This window comes from Berghia stephanieae, chromosome 1 (genome assembly GCF_034508935.2).
Source record: "Berghia stephanieae isolate SIO BIC M18660-M18661 chromosome 1, UCSD_Bste_1.3, whole genome shotgun sequence".
Classification (NCBI taxonomy): Eukaryota; Metazoa; Mollusca; class Gastropoda; order Nudibranchia; family Aeolidiidae; genus Berghia; species Berghia stephanieae.
Window position 1 is genome coordinate 76,506,753 of NC_088360.1, and position 19,829 is coordinate 76,526,581.

General features: G+C 34.1%; 2 protein-coding genes across 2 annotated transcripts in view; both read right to left on the reverse strand.

Moving 5' to 3' along the window:
- The window catches only part of LOC144957387 (uncharacterized), a 5,887-nt gene extending 5,320 nt beyond the window's left edge, over positions 1-567 (reverse strand). The window contains exon 1 of the mRNA XM_078888649.1: positions 416-567. Within this exon, the coding sequence (XP_078744775.1) occupies positions 416-483 (68 nt within the window). The 5' untranslated portion in view covers positions 484-567. The remainder of the gene's footprint in view (positions 1-415) is intronic.
- Positions 568-4,823: 4,256 nt separating this feature from the next.
- LOC144957408 (glutaryl-CoA dehydrogenase, mitochondrial-like) lies at positions 4,824-18,257 on the reverse strand. Its single transcript, XM_078888693.1, has 11 exons — positions 18,006-18,257; positions 15,773-15,820; positions 15,212-15,346; positions 14,479-14,602; positions 14,224-14,333; positions 13,564-13,693; positions 12,592-12,814; positions 9,550-9,653; positions 9,188-9,313; positions 8,446-8,606; positions 4,824-7,478 (listed from the first exon to the last, which is right to left on the reverse strand). Exons 1-11 carry the CDS (start codon positions 18,088-18,090, stop codon positions 7,408-7,410), a joined length of 1,317 nt encoding a protein of 438 aa, XP_078744819.1. The 5' UTR covers positions 18,091-18,257; the 3' UTR covers positions 4,824-7,407.
- Between the last annotated feature and the right edge of the window lie 1,572 nt (positions 18,258-19,829).

The window sequence follows — 19,829 nt, forward strand, 5'->3', positions numbered from 1 at the left end:
TGAAGGCTTGTTTGGGAGATTTTCAGAGTCTCTTACTCGGAACAGGAACAAATACATCATTGCGGTTTTATTCTATACTATAATTTGTCTTTTATCATCATTCTGTCCATGTCATGAGTATAATTCTTGAACCGTTTAACCTACATACAACAGAATTATATCGTTATAACTTTTCAATGCCTTTTCAGTTGTGTTTACTAATTAGAAACTCTTTTTTTTAAATATCTGACTCTGACGGTATTATTATTATACTTTACTGGACTTTACTCATCTGTATCTATTCAATGAGCGAAGAGGCCCGAATCGAGTCTAAGTCGCCTTCTTAGGTGGTCTCACATGACGGCGAGATATGTGATACAATCTTAACCGTTACGACACATAACAATTTGCATGAAGAGAAAAAAATGATAGTTACCTCGGCGTACTGTGTGTAAACAGTTGCCGACCAAATTTATTCGTAATGGGAGCTGCTGGGTCAGACATCTTTAAACAACTGCCGTTTCTAACCAACGAGTGAGGATGGGCGTTGATTGATATGTACTCGGGTTTTATTACGGTAAGTAAATGGGCCTTTATAAAGCAGTAAAGTTAGGTGCCCCAAACGTAAACAAAGGTCGAGAAGCACGTGGCAAACCACATGTTCCTGTCTTGACAGCTCACGTTCCAATGTAAATAATAGAAAAAAATAACCTTTAAAATTTGGCTGTTAGGTGGCAAAAGAAACACATATTCATAAATACTCGATCATGCATCAAATAATGTCTAGATATGGATATTTTATGGAACAAAAGGTAAAATTTTCTAAAATTTATCAAAAGTTACAGTCTATCTATTTTTAGACCAGAGCAAATTATTGCGCTGGTGTGAACAAAACGAGAATTATTCGGAGCCTGATTTTCATAATAATTTAGCCTTATATTATTATTTCTGCAACTGTTAGATTTTATGTAAACATATTTTCAATACTGAAAGTGTATTGCCTACAACTCAAACTACAAAATTGGGAGACCTATATTGTGCGTAAATTATTCCGGTCCCTAACGGAAATCACTAGCAACTTGTTATTGTTTACGTTTGGGGCACCTAACTTTACTGCTTTATAAAATGGTATAAATCGATAAAACTATTCCTTTAAAAATAACTCGTCTGATTAGTATTATTTTGATGCTCTTATAAACTTCAAAACATTTTCAAAAGCACTGAGAGATCACATTAGCGCAAGGCAAGCAAGTAAAATAATGAACTCGTATCGATACTAATCTAGCTTAGTTGACAGTTAAGTAGATAAGTCCCAAGTGTCGATAAGTGCCCATCCCTACCAACGAAAAGTGTGCCGATTGAGACGATCAACGTGACAGTAACAGAACATTTTATCGATACTGTACGGGCAACACTTACCAAAGCATTTAAAAACATTAAGGCTCGGGTTTTTCGAGAAGAAAAGTGGCTAATACTACTATGATCATACAAAACATTTTAGATTGTTGTCTGTTAAGCAAGGACAGTGGAAAAAAGGATGCGCATCTGATTTTTAAAGACTTCATCAACCTTGTTTGATATAATATCAATACTATTATTTGGGTTTATTATTCCCAAGACTTTACTCATTCCATTCTTTGATTTATTTATTTTGTCAATTTTCTCAATGGAAAGGAACCGTTTCTTCTTATGTCAAGTTTCGACAATTTTTCAGGAAAATAATAGCAAGAGTGCTACACTTACTTACTCCCCTTAGGTGTTTTATAAACATATGGTCGGCAGTAAGGAGCTCCAGTGACTTCTGTCTTCCGCCAGCTTCCAAACCTCACCCAAGGTCCAACCGAAGGATGTTATCTCTCTTTCCACCGATTTTGTTCAAGCCTCTAGTGGTTTTCCCCTATTGCGATTACCCTGCGGTGTTCATCTGAGCGTTGTTTACGAGATTCCTCCCTCCTTCATCCGACAAACATTGTCAATCCATCTCCATCTTTTTTATTTGACTATTTCAGAAACGGGGGTCAGCTTTTTGTAGATCTTTAGTTGATATTTTGTTGGGGCAAAAAATGTGAAAGATTTTTCATAGACATTTGTTTTGGAAAATATCTTATTTGCAACAAACGATTTTTGTTGATTTCCAAGATTCAGCTCCATATAAAAAACTGATAATGCATTACTGTTGAATAAATGCATCTTTGTTTTTGTCAAAATGTTCGTTGCATTCCAAAGTTTGTTTAGGGTGGCAAAAGTTTTACGGGCTTTTTTTAACCTTTCATTTATTTCCTTTATTGAGTCCCCATCTTCAGACATTTTAGCTCCAAGAAAGAAAATTTCATCCTGGTTTTCTATCTTATCTCCCAATAGTTTGATGGGTTCTTTTTGTTTCGAATTTTTTCTGAATGCCTTTGTTTTGACTATGTGTCTATTTTCAGGGGGCGAACTTCTGTGTTTTTTGTATATATTACCTGAAATGAAGATTGAAGAGAACGCAATGTCGTCTGCAAAATCCAGATCTTCCAACATCTCTGAAAAATGCCATCTGATTCCTGTTTTGGTCCCATTCATTGATTCTTTCATCACCCAGTCGAGTGCCAACAGGAAGAGAACTGGGGATAACACATAGCCCAGTTTTACACCAGTCTCTATTTAAAAGTTTTCTAAGAGTCCTTGTTCGCAAATTACTTTTACCTTGAAGTTATATTATTTTTACAATGTTTACTATCTTTTGAGGCAGACCTTAGTGTCATGATGTTCCATAGTGCCAAGTATGAATGCTGTCCAATGCTTTTTCAAAGTCTAAGAAATTTGCATATGAAGTTGCTTTCCATTCATTGGTCTGTTCAATTATTTGCCTTAATGAGAAAATATGGTCGGAACAAAACTGTCCTTTCCCAAAGCCTGCCTGATTTTTTCTTAATTGTGGTTGTATACTTGGATACATTCGGTTTAGGAGTATCCTGCTGGAGACTTTGTGATTGAGAGGAGCATTATTCCACTCCAATTTCCGCATTCAGAAAGGTTACCCTTTTTGGGAAGTTTTACTATAAGACCTGTGCTTCATTCGGTTGGCACTTTCTCAGCATATCTTCAAATATTATTTTAAGTGGGGTGAATTTGCCATCAGCTTTGAGCATTTCCGTAGTAATTTGATCCTCTTCTCCTGCTTACATTGAGATACTATGGAATAATTGTTCACTTGTATATACACATTTTTTTAAAGATGCACTCTCAGCAGCAGTTTGTTTTAAAGGGTTTTATGGTGCTTGCAACACATTAAGGTCATATCAGTGCCAGTAAAAAGGGGAAAAATTGGGATTGTAAAAAGTTCTAGATTTACAATGAAAGCACTTAAGTAAAGGTAAGACAAAGGGGAATTGGTCCAAATAGGAAACATGGAGATTCCAGGAGCACACTGTCAATGTACTTAGTTTGACATCACCTATAAGTCTCATCCTGACATAAGCACAAGTCCCCACTAAGAGGAATACACTCAAATGTTTAAAAATCATATATAATATGTGAACAAAAATAATACAGTGCATAACAGAGAGATGATTTACTTGACAAAAAATACCATCTCCCAAAACTATAGCTATACATTTGACTTTCCCTCCCAGTCAAGGACTCCGGTCAGGGCAAGAACAAAACTAAGTAATCCTGCCCATAGGAGGTCAAAGACCCCACCCAGAAGTGAGTGCGTAACACACTCCGGGGTCACAGGTGTCGAATAAGAATAAAACAAAGAGAATAAGTTCATAAAAGCAGATTTCACCACAGTTTATAAAATATGCAACATCCACCACAATGAAGGATTTTTTTTAAAGGGTTTTAAGGCAACAGTAAAGAGGAAGAAAATGGGAGTCAAAACATTTTAGTTTGTTTGCTTTTAAGGGCTTGCCACACATCTAGGCCATTTCATCGCCAGTGAAAAAGGGAAGAAAATTGGATAGTCAAATATAGATTTACAATTGAAAGCACACGAGAAAAAGTAAGACAAAGAGGAAGGGTTAAAATAAGATACAGATGTATACTCCAAGAGCAAACTATCAGTGTTCTTAGTTTGAGATCACCTATAAGTCTTATCCAGACACAAGCACAGGTCCCCACATATCATTATAAATGAAAAAGAAAAAATAATACAGTACATAATAGTAATAGTGAGATGATTTACAAAGAAAGAAATATCATCTCTCAAAACTGACTATACATATGATTGTTTCCCTCCCAGTCTGGGACCAGGACAAAACTAAGTAATCTCATGCCAAGACGAAGACAGAAGGCAAGTTGGAAAACAGATATAGGGGAATAGAAAAGACACTAAGTACCTCCCTGCCCACTATGGGAGGTCAGGAATCCCACCCAGAAAGCATTCTAGATTTACAATGAAAAGTACATAAGGGAAAGTCAGACAAAAGGGATATGGTTCAAACAGGAAACAGAAGATTCCAAGAGCACACCACAACCGTGTACTTAGTTTGAGAACACTCCTCATCCAATATACTCTAAGAGGAATACGTTCAAATGTAAATAAAATATATTCAAAATAAAACAAAGACAGAACAAAAGAGAGATGATTTTCAAGGGGGGGGGGGGGGGCGATAATTTCTCAAAACAATACTATAATTTGATTGTTTCCCTCTCAGCCAATAACACAGGCCAGGGCCAAGTCAAAAACCAAGACAAAAACAAAAGCAATCTGGAAAAGGAAATATAGGGGGAGAGAACACAACAGTTGCCTCCCTGCCCACCATGGGAGAATGAAGTATCAAAATACACAAAGAAAACAAAACAAAACAAACAAAAAAAGGAGCAAGCAAGTATCACGAGAACAATGACAAAAGACTGAATTTGAGCTTTTATATTTTATTTCATTCAACAAATTCATCATAACTATTCACAACGTATCTCACAAAGTAAAACAGTACATTTACAAAAAGAGTATTCATCTCTGAATAATATATACATTAATTTTTGTTTCTATTTTGTGTGCTGTGTGTGTGTGTGTGTGTGTGTGTGTGTGTGTATGTGTGTGAATGAGTATGTTTCAGCCAAAGTAATTTGTAATTTAAGCGCTTAGAGTCTGGTGTCTCGGAAGTTATAGCGCTATATAAGTTTTCAGCATTATTATTATTATTAATTTTTATCTTTTGCTTGGTGAAATATTCTTTTGAAAATACATCTAACTCGAGTCTTTGTAGTCAAAGATAAAGGTTTTGAAGAAGCATGTTTATTTTCTTTTAAGAAGTCTGTTTTACGGCACTTCGGTGCGTAACTGTCATTTTAGTGCTGGTAAAAAGAAAGGTGATGGGAAGTTTTGTTTTTTTGTTTTTAAGGGTTTTACGGCGCTTGCAACACATTTAGGTTATATCAGCGCCAGGTGATGGGAAGTCAAAAGATTTTAGTGATACACTGTCTGTAAATCATCCCTATTAAAGAAAAGAGTAAGACAAAAGGGTAAAAGAAGTGGATCCCAAAAGCAATCTTTCCATAATGTCTGGTCTGCCCCATCCAGACACGGGTACAGGACAGGTATAATGTCAAATGCTTACAGAATAGATAACTAGCCATTATTATAATCATATATGATGATAAGATGATGAGATGATTTACATGGGAAAAAATATATATCTCCTCCCATAAACTTAGCGTACTTCTGACTGTACCACTCCAAGCTTGGGAACCCAGCCAAAACTCGGTCAAGACCAGATAATCTCATTCCAACACAGGAACAGAAGCCCACATGGATGAAAAAAAATAGATAAGGAGGCAGATAAGGGCTATAAAATACAACAATAGTTTATCTCAAAGGCCCATCTTGGGAATTCAAAAAGACCCTACCAAGTCTAGAAAGCAACCAAATAAATATCCTTAGGCTAAAAATGTTGATGTTAAGAGTGTTTACAGAATATGTTAAAGATAAAAATAAACCTCTCAAAATGACTGGTATAAATTTAAGAGTAAATTAATTGCGATTGTATATTTACAAAAAAATAAAATATGGCAACATGATTAAATGAAATACGTAACAGCGCATCTCATTCAACATAGATCTATGGATATTTTGGTGGTCTCCTTATGAACATGAAATGAGACCAATTATCTCAAAATGGTATTATGTCACAGTGATTTAGATGCTCAAAATTAATTTTATAGCTTGAAATAGGAGGCTTGGGAAAATCAATTGGGGCTTTATTATGAAGAGAGAATTAGAGTGTCTTAAAGACAATCGAACTAAAAAAATTTAGGTCTGGTCATTTCAAACCAATCTAAATTCACCTTTTGTTACCAGCCTCACAAAGACACATTACCAGATCGAGGTCGTGGGTCACAAATACAACATCAAATTATTTTTTTTAAGACAGAGGATTTCTGGTTTTGGGGGGCGGGGGTGAGATTGTTTCGACTTACGACACATGTATTACTTATTTGCTCCAAAGAGAAATACATATTTGTATATGTCACCAATATGGTACAAAATGAGACAATATCATAATCACCATTATCATAATACCCCCCCCCCCCCCAACCCCCCTTTTTCTGTTCAGTGTACAAATTGCATTTGTTTGAGAAATGTTAGAACTTGTTTATGTCACTGGTACATATAATCATTATGTAAGGGTTTTAACCGGGTACAAGGCATTCAAACCTTAGAGGCTCTAAGACAAACATTTTACTCTTGATAAAAACAACTATAATAAGTAAAAGACAACAAACTTACTGATTATAATTTAATTAAGAAAAAAAATTGTTAAAATACTGTGTTGGTCCATTTTCCGGTAACGCATAATGTTGTATTCTTTGATCACATGCTAGATTCCAAATATAATAGAATAGCAGTCCAACAGTCAACATGTAACTTCATTTTTTTATAACCTACCCCAGAACAGAGAATAATTTCTCCATGTGTTGAAAAAAAAAAAAAATTAAACAAAAATTTAAATAGCATATTTCTATTTCAAAAAGCATGATCCAACAGCTATTTCACAAATAGATGCCATTACATAGAGGATGAATCAGATTCACAAATGGGCAGAGGGCAAGAAAGCTAAAGACTTGTCCTGCTACTCCAAATGCATCATTCCTCATTCCTTGAATGTCTCAAAATACAAATTAACCAAACAATTTCAGTGGCTGACGCCACTATAAGCTTTATATCGTCTGTCCACAATTTTGTACATTTTCTCAAATTCAATCATTTTGGGCAAAACTGTATATATTGAAATGCATTATTTCACACTGACTGGTAAGCCTTTATATGTGAGATTCATTTAGATTGACTGCACTGAATAATGTCATCATACCAAATTGAAAGGGAACATAAGTAGTTCTTTCAACGTTAAATCCGAATTGTAATCAATATTGCTTTCTTCAATCGACAGCCCCCTGTTTTGGTCCTTGTTCAATCATTTCTCAAAATAAGTTAGCCACACATTAGTCACTTGTGAATGCTTGTAGACCAGTGATGGCCCTTCCGAGGATGAGGGCATGAATATCATGTGTGCCTGAAATAGTGATTAATATCAAAGATGATGAAAGAAGCAATGATTGATAGTAGGAAGTGAGTAAAAAGAAATCAAGATGAAAAGAAAATGTGGAAGGGGTGTATGAGGGGGCATAAAAAGAGCATAAAGATTGAAAAGCATAAAAAAAAATTTAAAATCTTAGCATTATCCTTGTCAATGCGATTCCACACTAAAAATTATAAAACGAAATTACTTTCTCATCTCAAGAGAATAAGTAACGTTAATGATTTCTAATAATCTAGACATGCCACTTGCATGTCAGGTCATTATTCCTCTCTAAATTGCAATCACTTTATTCAGCACTGCACTTCTCCTACAAAAGAGATGAAATGAGCAGCACCTTTTTCCACCATCTACATTGGATTCCCCACAGAATAGGTCAGGTATAAGGCTGTAGCTAATATTTTAAAATGTATTAAAAGGACCTCTAAAATATCATGGATATGTTTAAGGACTAACTAGACAGCTACAATCTTCAAGCGACTCCTGCAAATTGGAAGTCCCAAAAATCAGACAGTTACCATCGGGCCTAAAACATTCATCTCTCAAAATCTGTTTTAAAACCTTAAAGACCTGAATTTAAAAATCTGTTTCTCAAACCTTTTTCAAAAAGTAAACAATTCGTGACTTTTTGTATATGAGTGTGAACTTATATTCCTATAAACACACCAAGAGCATTTTTCTAAAGGGATATAGCTTATATAATATTATATTATTATTATTATTATTATTATTATTATTATTATATTATTATTATTATTATTATTATTATTATTATTGTGCTCTTAGCATAGAACCACAGTTTTTTTTAAATAAATAAAGAAAGAAAAATGCTCTGGCCTGACATGTTGAGAGATTAAAGACAGGAAGGAAAATGGATAATCATCTCCAAAACGGTAATTGAACTCTTAGCATTATGATTTACCACTTAAATTTTTCATCTCACCTTCATAAGTGTTGACAGATTCAAGATTCATGACATGTCGGATAATGTGATATTCATCACAAATGCCATTACCACCCAACATGTCTCTAGCATTCCTAGCAATGTCCAAGGCTTTGCCACAGGAATTACGTTTGATCAAAGAAATCATCTCTGGAGTAGCCCTTTATAGGATTTATAGAAGATGAAAAGGAAGTGAAATAACATTATAAGATTAAGAAAGACAAATTAAATCATATAAGATCAGCCGTACCTTGAAGAAGTGTCAAAAGATTTTTTTTAATTTTTGTAATAAAAATTTTAAAAGAGCAATATTGATAAATATAATCAATTCAGTCACATTTGAAATGGCCATGAATGAGAATTAAAGAATGGCCAATGACTTATTTTTGAAGTTGATAGAAATTTATAGGATAAATATATCAATACCTTTATCAAGTTTAATCATTTAAGTTAAGCCTAAATTTAAGCCTAAGCCTTTTCTCTAAATTTCCCTGATCATTTTAACGACTGATTTCGAAAGTCTGGTCTTAAATAGTTTGAGAACTCAGGAATAAAATGAAACCAGTTTTACACTGAGAGCTGGTTAATGGTATTATTTTCCTTTCCTCTTTAGACCCAATCACAATATTAGGATGGACGATGGGATTAGAAAAATATTCAAACAAAATACAGGATTAAATACAGTATCATTTAGATGTAAATATTTGGAAATTCCAGACACAAATATACGAGTGTGGCTTACATTCCCAAATCCTTGAGGCGACCAACTTGAAGACATGAAAACAAGCCAATTGAAATTTCTGTTAACATGTCAGCCATTTTCTTCTGAATTAACTGATTTTTAGCCAAAGGTTTGCCGAACTGAATTCTGTTGGAGAAAAAAAAGGAATAATAACTCAGTGTAATTCAACAGTAAACAATTTAAATTTCTGATTGCAATATATTCCCACTTATATCACATTAAATAATAAAAAGTTGATAATCATTTTAGTAGTATATCTATGATTCCTTAAAATGTTAATGCTTGTATGTTAACAGTTGTCCAATTTACAGGGATAAGAAAGAAACTTGAAAACAGACCTCGTAAAATCTAATTCTATTTACCTGTCAAGTGTATATTGTCTGGCTGCCTCCAAACAGAACTCTGCAGCACCTAAGGCACCCCAGGCAATTCCATATCTTGCATTGTTCAGACAACCAAAAGGACCCTTTGAATGAGATTTAACAATTATTTTGATTAAAGTGTCACATACAACTCATAGCAATGCCATAGTGCTGCATTACGATAAATGTATCTACAAGAGATTTGGCAATAAATAGAAATGCAGTTTTAAAATTAGGGTTAACTTTTTCGACTTCATATAAATGGCAAATCGAACAAATTTGTTCAGTTGTCAACTATGGTGAACTTGAGTAAACCAATGTTGAAGTGTTACTGCGGGGGAGAAATATCATGAATCCTAGCTTCCAATAATGAAGTTGACGTCACTCAGGTCTTTCCAATTGTTTTTAGCCAGCAATTTCTATGAGTAGTTCATACTGAACTAAATTCATAGTTTTGTGTGTTGGTTCATTATTTCCGGCTGGCAAATGTTATGAGCATTTTGGCTAAGCACTAGTATCTATAAATAGCATTACAAATAAATTTATTTGCCCTTAACATGATTAAAAAATACTCCTGAGTGCGGCTATGTGGTCTAGTGGTATGACACTCGCTTTTGGATCAGAAGGTCCTGGGTTCGAGCCTCGCTCGGTGTATAATTGAGTCCTTGGAGAAGGCTCTTTACTCATATTCTCTCACCATACTCAGGTGTAAAATGAGTACCAGGCTGTTAACAGCATTGTCTCTGTCCAGAAAAATTGTAATATCGCCTAAAGGCGTCATGTCCCATTCTACATGTTAAATGTTGCTGTTGGCCCCTTGTAAAGCGCTTTGTGAACGTTTAGTGGATATTGTGCTATATAAAAAGCTCAATTTTCTTTTTTAAATAGTTTTTAAGCAACCAAACTCTCCTTTTAATATATATTTTTAAAATGCATTAAGATACGTATTAAGATTACACAAATCCAAAAATTATGATTACACAAATCAAATGGCAAAGAATACATGAATCTTTTTCTTTTGCCAGTGGAGAACCCAGAATATTTGCAGAGAAATAAAAGCTATTACAAACAGGCAGTCATCTCATATACTTATTATACTACTGCATTGTGGAAATAAACATAGATCAAGACAAATCTGTTTCGAGTCAACAGGTTATAGAATTACCCTTAATTTAAGAAAGGTTGGCAAGTTACTCGTATATCAATCTGTAAAAAAAAACATTTTTTTCATTTTTAGATTGACAGTAATTCTCCGCTCGATAATAAAAATTTAACATTGGCTCAGTCGAACGGAACAATGTTGACCCCCAAACCTATTTTTTTAAAAGAATAGATAGATTATTATTACTTGAGAGTATCAACAGAGTTTTAAAATTACGTCATCATTTTTTGTTGGGTGTCTCGATAGCTCAATTGGTAGAGCACTCCCTTCACAAGGAAAGGGACCCTGATCGATCCCAGATGCAGTTGAGATTTTTTCTGATCCCCCTGTGCAGCTGAGTCTGTTAGATTTGTTGGAAAGTACTTTGCAATAGCTCCAGCTCTATGGGCCCAACGACTCTGAGTGACTACTAATTTACATCATTTTTTGTTGCAGATGAGATTATTATTACTTAATAGTTTCAAGAGAGATATAAAATTAAGTCATCACTTTTGTTGCGGATGTGCTAGAATTGTGTGGAATAGAATCAATTATACTTGCAACGGTCAATTTAGGACTGAGTAGTACGTTTGAGTCAACTAGTTATAGACTTAGGCTGACATTACAAGAGGTCTGCAAGCAACTCATAAATCAGACTGTAAAAAATAGTTTTTGTAAGTTTTTGATTTGACAGTAATTCTGTACTCGATGATAAAAATTGAACATTGACTGTGTGGAACAATGTTGACCCCCAACCCCATTTTTTAAAAAGAATGGATGAGCATAAACAGTTATTACAATACAGGATATTGCACAGACAAGAAATGATAAACTGAAATCAGTCATATATTATAGGATTCCAGAGGCTCCTACCCCCAATAGCCCCAAAACTGAATCATAGTACATAAAAAGCGGAATTTGAGACCAAAAAGCGGAATCAACTTACTAATATTAACTACGACATGATTTGCTACAGATAATGTAATAGATAATCCTAAGTCCTCAAATGATACAATATAAAATGTTTACAAATCTGCAAATTGTTTAAAGACTAAAAAGGGGGTCAAATAATAATAGAGGACACAGGCCCTGGCAGTCTCAGAGCAAATCATTAAATGGTTGGATTTATTTAACCTTGTCAGGACCCCCTCCCAACACACACCTAATCAAACAAATGCGCGTGCTGGCGCATGCACACACACACACACACACACACACACACACACACACACACACACACACACACACAAATACACAGGGCTAAAATTAAATAGGGAAAGAAGTCTACTCAATAATACTACCGATTGGAGCCAACATATAATATTACTAGGTCATTTACCTCACATTATGGAGCCAACAATAATAATAATACTTCGGTCATTGACTCCCCCCACCCCCTCCCTAAAATATAATATTATCTGACATCAACTGCACAGACTATGAGGGGAATAGTCAGACACACAAAATGTGTGTTGATTGACCATAGAGGATGATGACGAAATAAACCATAGCTAACATTTTAAAATTATTTTTCTTGATTGAAAAGCGGAATTTTTGCATTGAAAGCGGAATCACGGGATGTAGACCAATTAAGCAGAATGATTCCGCGAAAAGGGGAAGGGTAGGAGCCTCTGGGATTCCACAGGGTGCCCACAGAGTCTAGGTACATGTAGGATTTCAGCGTCTATTTCTATTTTTCCATTGATGGATATTGGCCAAATTATACTTTTCTCACACTGAAGAAGAGATCACTTGTGAATATACTATTCCTTTACATCACAATGAAATAAAATTGATATTTATAGAAAGCATACATTACACTTTTCTGCCCAGACTTTATGGACACCCTGAAAATTTCAATAGTTTTTTTTCCCTGTGAACAACAATACAAATATATTTACCGACAACCCAGCAACATTTGGCATCAAATTTTCTTCTGGTACCACCACATCTTCCATAACAATCTGTCCAGTGTCACTGGCCCGCAGAGAAAATTTTCCTTCAATCTTGGGCCCGCTGAGACCCTTCATTCCTTTCTCAAGGATGAATCCTTTTATTTTCCCACCATGTTCCTGTGACTTTGCCCAAACCACAAAAACATCAGCAATTGGTGAGTTTGTGATCCTGAATTACAATATAAAATCAATATATGTAATTAACACCAATGAGAACGAAGAAGGAAAAGGAGGAGAGGATAAGGAAGGAGAAAAAGAAGAGGTAGAAGAGGGAGAAATAGTAGAAGAAGAAGAGGAGGAGGAGGAAAAAGAGGTAGAGAAGAAGAAGAAGAAGAAGAAAAAGAAGAAGAAGAAGAAGAAGAAGAAGAAGAAGAAGAAGAAGAAGAAGAAGAAGAAGAAGAAGAAGAAGAAGAAGAAGAAGAAGAAGAAGAAGAAGAAGAAGAAGAAGAAGAAGAAGTTTGTTTGTTTGTTGCTTTAGGTCTCTTCCAACACAATTGAGGTTATATGAGAGACCGCTGAAACAAAAAAACAAGCAATCTAACAAAAATAGTACAAATGTCAATCAAAATCATAACCTAAAGATATCATAAGCTAAATTATAAATAACCAAGAACAAACAGCAGAGGATTTACAGGAAAAAAAATATCCCCTGTCAAAAATACAATCACAAACCAAAGAAGCAGGATAGGCTAGTAAAGAGAAGAAGAAACGACATCACTATCGGATCGTACACCCATGCGAACATCATAGGTATATGATTCAAGGGTGATGCTCCCATCCAACCACCTGCAAGAAGAAGAAGAAGAAGAAGAAGAAAACACATCAACAACACAAACAACAATAACAACAACATAACAATAAAAACAACAACAACAAGACAGGTGGAAGATTCGATCATGAACTGTTGTAAACTCTCACCAAGTCTTAGTTCCATTTAAAGTGAAGGTCTTCTCTGCACTGTTATATTTGGCATTAGTTTCCATTCCACTTGGGTTGCTGCCATGGTTTGGCTCTGTTAGACCAAAGCAACCGATCAATTCACCTCGAGCTGGAAATAATTTATGTCAAAATAAAATGGATTTAGACATTTGCAAAATAAAAGTCATAATTTGAAATTCTTCATAACTGTAGCTTTACTTCTCTCCTGACAGTTTCAGTCAAAGACGATACATTGATTGCTGATACAAACGTAAAATTAAGTATAAAATGAAATAAAATCTTAAATAATTAACCTTCTGTCCTAGCATCACTTACAAGCCATAAGATATACTTCACTAACATTTTTATCTGATTACAAAGCAGCAATAAACATTGGTTGATTTATTTACTCGACTTATGGCTTTTTGTCAAGACACATGACGCCAGACTTTAAAGTCTTGGCTTTCTTCCTTTACTCAGTAGTAAATATTGATGAATCTCTCTCTCTCTTTCTCTCTCTCTCTCTCTCTCTCTCTCTCTCTCTCTCTCTCTCTCCCTCTCTCTCTCTCTCTCTCTCTCTCTCTCACACACACACACACACACACACTCAAACACACAAGCACATACCCCTGCACAGAACATATACCGAAAATATCTTACCAAGCTTAGGTATATATTTTTCTTTCTGAGCCTCTGTTCCGTAGGCATAAATTGGCCACATAACCAAACTAGACTGTACACTCATTGCTGATCTATATGCACTGTCCACTCTGGAGAAAAATTTCAAAAATGATCAAAAAGCATATAAATGTCCTGAAATGTTTCAACAAGGACATCTCTCTATACAGACAATTCTAAAAGAAAATTCTAACTATAATACTAAAATGTTGGCAAATATTTTAGAATGCATCATACCTTTCAAGTTCCCTTGTGATAAGCCCATATCCAACAGATGACAAACCAGCACAGCCGTAACCTTCAATGGTAGGGCCAAGCACTCCAAGCTCCCCCATCTCTTTCATTATTCCCTTGTCAAACTCTGTCAGACAAACAGTAACATATAATTTGTAAAAGTTTCACGACAGAGCCTTATGTCAGTTATAAGCTCTTAACTACCTAAATTTCTAATTTATCTTTCAGTTTCTTTAATGTTAGTTAAAAGTTAAATGACAAAAAACATAAAACCAACTGACAATCAATAAGAAAAAAAGCATAATTAGATGTGATTGTAATGTGATGTAATGAAGATGCTGATAATGAAATGTATACTGTCGAAACTTCCCTAAAAATCATTAAAACCCTTGTTCTTCAGATCCTAGTTTAAAATTTTTAGGGAAGGAAATCCCACTGTGTGTTTCAAAGATTAACTGATGGCCTCTAAGGCTTACAATACATTATCAACATTCAATTGTCATCTTGTAATGTTTTAACAAACAGGCCCAAATATTTGAACCTCTGCTGGACACCTTTGATTCTCTTGGAAAGTTGTATGGCATAAACTTTACTTGTGTAAATGTTTTGATTAAAACTTTTCCTCACAACTACAAAATGATAGGAATAAGTTATCCATTTTAGTTGAAGAATAAAAAGTCATAAATTAACATTAACGATTCTGGAATATGGACCTTGTTATTCAAACAACACTCACTCTGATGTCTGTTGGCTTCAATTATTCTTGGCATAAGCTGTTCCTGGCAATATCCTTTAAACTGATCCTTCACCATTTTCTCCTCGTCCGTCAAACAACTTTCAAGATTGAAGGCATCTTGCCAGTTAAATGTAGCTTTTTATAAGACAAAAATAATGGAAATTTGCTTGCTATGTGAAAAAAAAGTAGGGATAAGGAGATCGTACTAACAAAATAATTCTAAAAGTAAAAGCCAGTCTAATCAAATCTCAAAAATTTGTGTATAAAATATTAAAAAGATGATACAAAGTATGAAAAAAAAAAAATGAGTGTCCTCATAGTAGATGGCAGGATAAAAAAGAAAAAAAAATGTTTTGAGTATTTCTTTCAAATTGATAAAAAGTATTATTGGTAGTTCATTATGCAGCAGAAGAAAATGAAATACTCTGCAATCAAATATAACAAACCAAATATAATATACACCAATAAAGATGTGATGATCGAAGGCCATTTAAATGCAAAAGTATACATACAATTATGGTTTTACCATGAAGGTTGGCAACTATGCTAAAAAAATCTCACCTGTTATCTTGCGTCCTGAAGGATCTCTTTTACTATCCGAGGCTGGTGCTATTAATCCATTAAGAAAAATTTATTCATTGAGATTATAGTTAAATTTAGTTAAACTTTATATGACAAAGTGTCCTTAAAACACAGACGTCCTACTTAGACTGGATGACACTTAACTGTCTTCAGTCATAAATATTTAGGGAATTATAGTTTAATAATAATAAATAATAATAATAATATAATAATAATAATAATAATAATAATAATAATAATAATAATAATAAATAACAATAATAATAATGATAATAATAATAGTAATAATAATAATAAATAATAATAATAATAATAATAATAATAATAATAATAATAATAATAATAATAATAATAATAATAATAATAATAATAATGATAATAATATATAATGCGAGCACGGAAATCTCGAACAAGTCAGGACCGGGCCTATTTGTTCAAGATTTCTGTGTTTTCGAGTTTTCCATGTTGAGTATTTTACAGAGGATATGAGGGAAATAAATGTGGGAGGTCTTGATAATAGTCACATTATAATGATAGTTCTCCATTATTGTGAACTCTGTCAAGAGTCGATAGTGAGACAATTCAATTTCCTTTTCTCTGCCATCTTTTACAAAATTAAGAAGAGAGTTTTCACTAGTGTTGTGTTGAGTGCGTTGTTATTGTTTTACGGTGCTTACAACACATTTAGGTTATATCAGCGCCAGTAAAATGGAACAAAATGGGATAGTAAGAAGTTCTAGAATTACAATTAAAGCACCCAAGAAAAAGTAAGACTAAGACATAGGGGAACTGGGAACAAATAGGGATCAGATGTAGATTCCAAGAGCATACCACCAATGTACTTAGTTTGAGATCACCTATAAGTCTCATCCGGACACAAGCACAAAATCCAACAAAGAGGAATACACTCAAATGCTTACATTATACATTGAAAACAACAAACATAATAATACAAAACAGAGACAGAGAGATGATTTACAAGGAAAAAAATATCATCTCCCAAAAACAATGACAATGCATTTGACTTTGACTGCTTCCCTCCCCTAGGACTCCGGCCAGGGACAGCTGTCATTATCCCCAGACAGGTGTCTGGGTATAACCAAATTTCGTTATCCCCAGACACATATTTGCAACTCCGCTCTTTTAAACAATTATCCACATTCCAGAATATGGAATGTTTCCGAATGCACATAGAAATAAGGAAAGTTAATAAAATATCTATAAAAACATAAAATTAACCAACATTAAATCAGTTGTTACTACATATACACAATATGCGTCGACTTCGAAGTGGGTGTCATGGCCGAATGGTTTAGTCGTCTGCCCTGGAAGTTTTACCAGAATCGACGTTGTGGGTTCGAATCCTGGTTCCGCCACTTTTTTTTTTTTTTAAATTCCGTCTTCTTTTTTTTTTTTAAAAATTCCGTCTTCTTTTCTTTTCTTTTTTTTTAAATTCCGTCTTCTTTTCTTTTCTTTTTTTTTTTTGTGCGAGTCTATTCTTTTCTCCTTTTTGTTTGACCTTTTGTTCCATTTCTTAAAATGTTTTTATTTTTTTTTAAATTATTGTTTTTTTTCTCCTCTATCTGACCATTTGGTCGCTCTCTGAATATTTCTGTTTAATTGCTTTTTAATTATTTATCCTTTTTAGTCACTTTTTGAGATCGGAGTGGGGACAAATATGACAATTTGCTAGAAACTAGAAAGGAACTAAGAAGAGAGAGAGAGAGAGAGAGAGAGAGAGAGTAGAGAGTTTTTTTTAAAAAGAGTTGGGGGGAGGATGGATGGGACATTTATCCCTTGCACTGTTCTGTAAAAAGAAGACGGAATGTAAAAAAAAATAATTAAAAAAAAAAAAAGTGGCGGAACCAGGATTTGAACCCACAACGTCGATTCTGGTAAAACTTCCAGGGCGGACGACTAAACCAGTCATGCGAATTTTGGTTATCCCCAGACAGGTGTCTGGGGATAACGAATTTTCATTATCCCCAGACAGGTGTCTGGGGATAATCACAGCGGCCAGGGACAGGACAAAACCAAGTAATCTCATTCCAAGACAAAGACAGAAAGCATGTTGGAAAACAGATATAAGGGGATAGAAGACACAGTATCTCATCATCACTAAGATCGAAGCTAAGAAAGAGAGGCAAACCACAACAGAAATTTGCTTCAGGCACCAACACTGACTGGAACTGGAACAAATTTCAAAGGATACATGCAGCAACGGTTCCTCTGGAACGTTTGACAATGGCAGAAACACCATTTCCAATTTTGAGAAGGGAATTCACACGACTTGCCATGGTGATGGTATAATGACACTTGTATGTCTTGGAGCTGAAAACCTTACTCTGAACCTACAGATTGTTATGAAATGAATGAAAATGAAAGTTATAGTTGGTTGTGAAGTGTGAAGGACACGACATGGATGGGCCACAATCCATATCAGTATTGAGTACTTGTTAAGAGCAATTTTTTGAATACTAAATTACTTAAACAAATTACATAAATACAAAAGAAGCCTATGTGCCCAAAAAAATTTTTTGTCAATTAGATATCGTAACTTCTTCAAACCGCTACCTTTCAAAATACGGGGAAATTGATATAGACGTCTAGATAAAAGGATTCATTTTCTCAGACGACACAAAACCATTAATTCTCAATTTGATAAGAATGTTACATTATAGCCTACACAAAGAAAGAATATTGAAAAATCAGTTCTTTATTGTCTTTATGGGGAAATGGAAGAGGGCGGAGAAAAGAATGTGTTTATCATAATTCAATTCTCTATATTTTTGTATGACTGATGGAGAGGAGAAGATAACGTGTTCTTATTTTCAGGTCTGATAACATAATTGTTTTTGGGTTCAATGTTGTAATACTCTCAAACGAACGCAAAATTGTTTACATTGTAACAGTATTCAAACTAGAGCAAGTCCATAACAGCGTTCAGATATCAGAGCTGCAAATACGGACACGTCGGGGGAAGAGAATTGACTGGTTCTTGAAGATGGTAAAAATAACTAAAGAAATTAGACAAAATATTTAGGTCAGAAGGGTTGGAGAGAACATTATCGCCGCCATCGAATAACCTGCCGTTTCAACGAGACAGGAGCACTTAAATTCGATACTAGTTAGTACCCGTTCCTGGTGATGAAACACTGACGTTTTGCCAGTTGAATTAATATTTCAAAGCAAAAATATATGGATTTTTATTATCATTCATTTCATTTATCTTTCTTTTCCGCTTTTGTTTTTGTCTTTTGTTTGTTTGGGGGGGGGGGGTTGTTTATTTTTTTTGTTTAGTATTGTTGTTTTTATTTTTGGTTTGGTTTTCTTTTTGTTTTGTTGTCGATTTATTTTGTTTTCTTTTTTTTTCTTTTATTTTGTTTTGTTTTGTGTTTTTGTTTGTTTTCTTCTTCTTATCTTTGTATCCAGATAAATATACGCTTTTTTTGCTATCATATACTTAAGAATGCTAAATTAAATCATAAAACCAAACCAACAAAATAAATTTAATGGCTAACAAACAAGAAATAAAATGCGAGTAAACTAATCTGGTTACCCACTTCGATTATCATTATCGATTGTCGTTGCGTCACAAGATCAGTGTTTTATAACTTGCATTTTCGTGATTGATATAATGTCTATTATTTAAAATCAACCTTGGCGATATTATGTATCTAGATATAACAATGTCTTATTTTATTTTTTTTATTTTTTATTTTTTTTTTTTTTTTATTTTTTTTTTTTTTTATTTTTTTGGTGTGAATTTTCGTTTATTCTTGATATAAAGCAAGATAACGTAAATCGTAGATAAGACTTACGGTAGTCTGTTATAATATGAAGTTGCATGAAGATAGTGCCATTAAAAATTTACATTTAGATGTGCAAATAGAAGGACGTGAGGAAAAAGTAAGTACAAATAGAGAACAGATGTAGATTCCAAGAGCACACTATCAGTGTAGCCTACTTAGTTTTAGATTATCTAAATGTTTCACCCAGACATCAGCACAAGATCCCACTAAGAGGAACACACTCA

Coding starts and splice junctions, on each gene's coding strand:
- LOC144957408 (XM_078888693.1), bottom strand. CDS start 18,090: ATGGCAAGTCGTGTGAATTCCCTTCTCAAAATTGGAAATGGTGTTTCT. Junction 14,334..14,478: donor ATCACAAGGGAACTTGAAAG/GTATGATGCATT, acceptor ATTTTTCTCCAG/AGTGGACAGTGCATATAGAT. Junction 12,815..13,563: donor TTAAATGGAACTAAGACTTG/GTGAGAGTTTAC, acceptor ATTGTAATTCAG/GATCACAAACTCACCAATTG.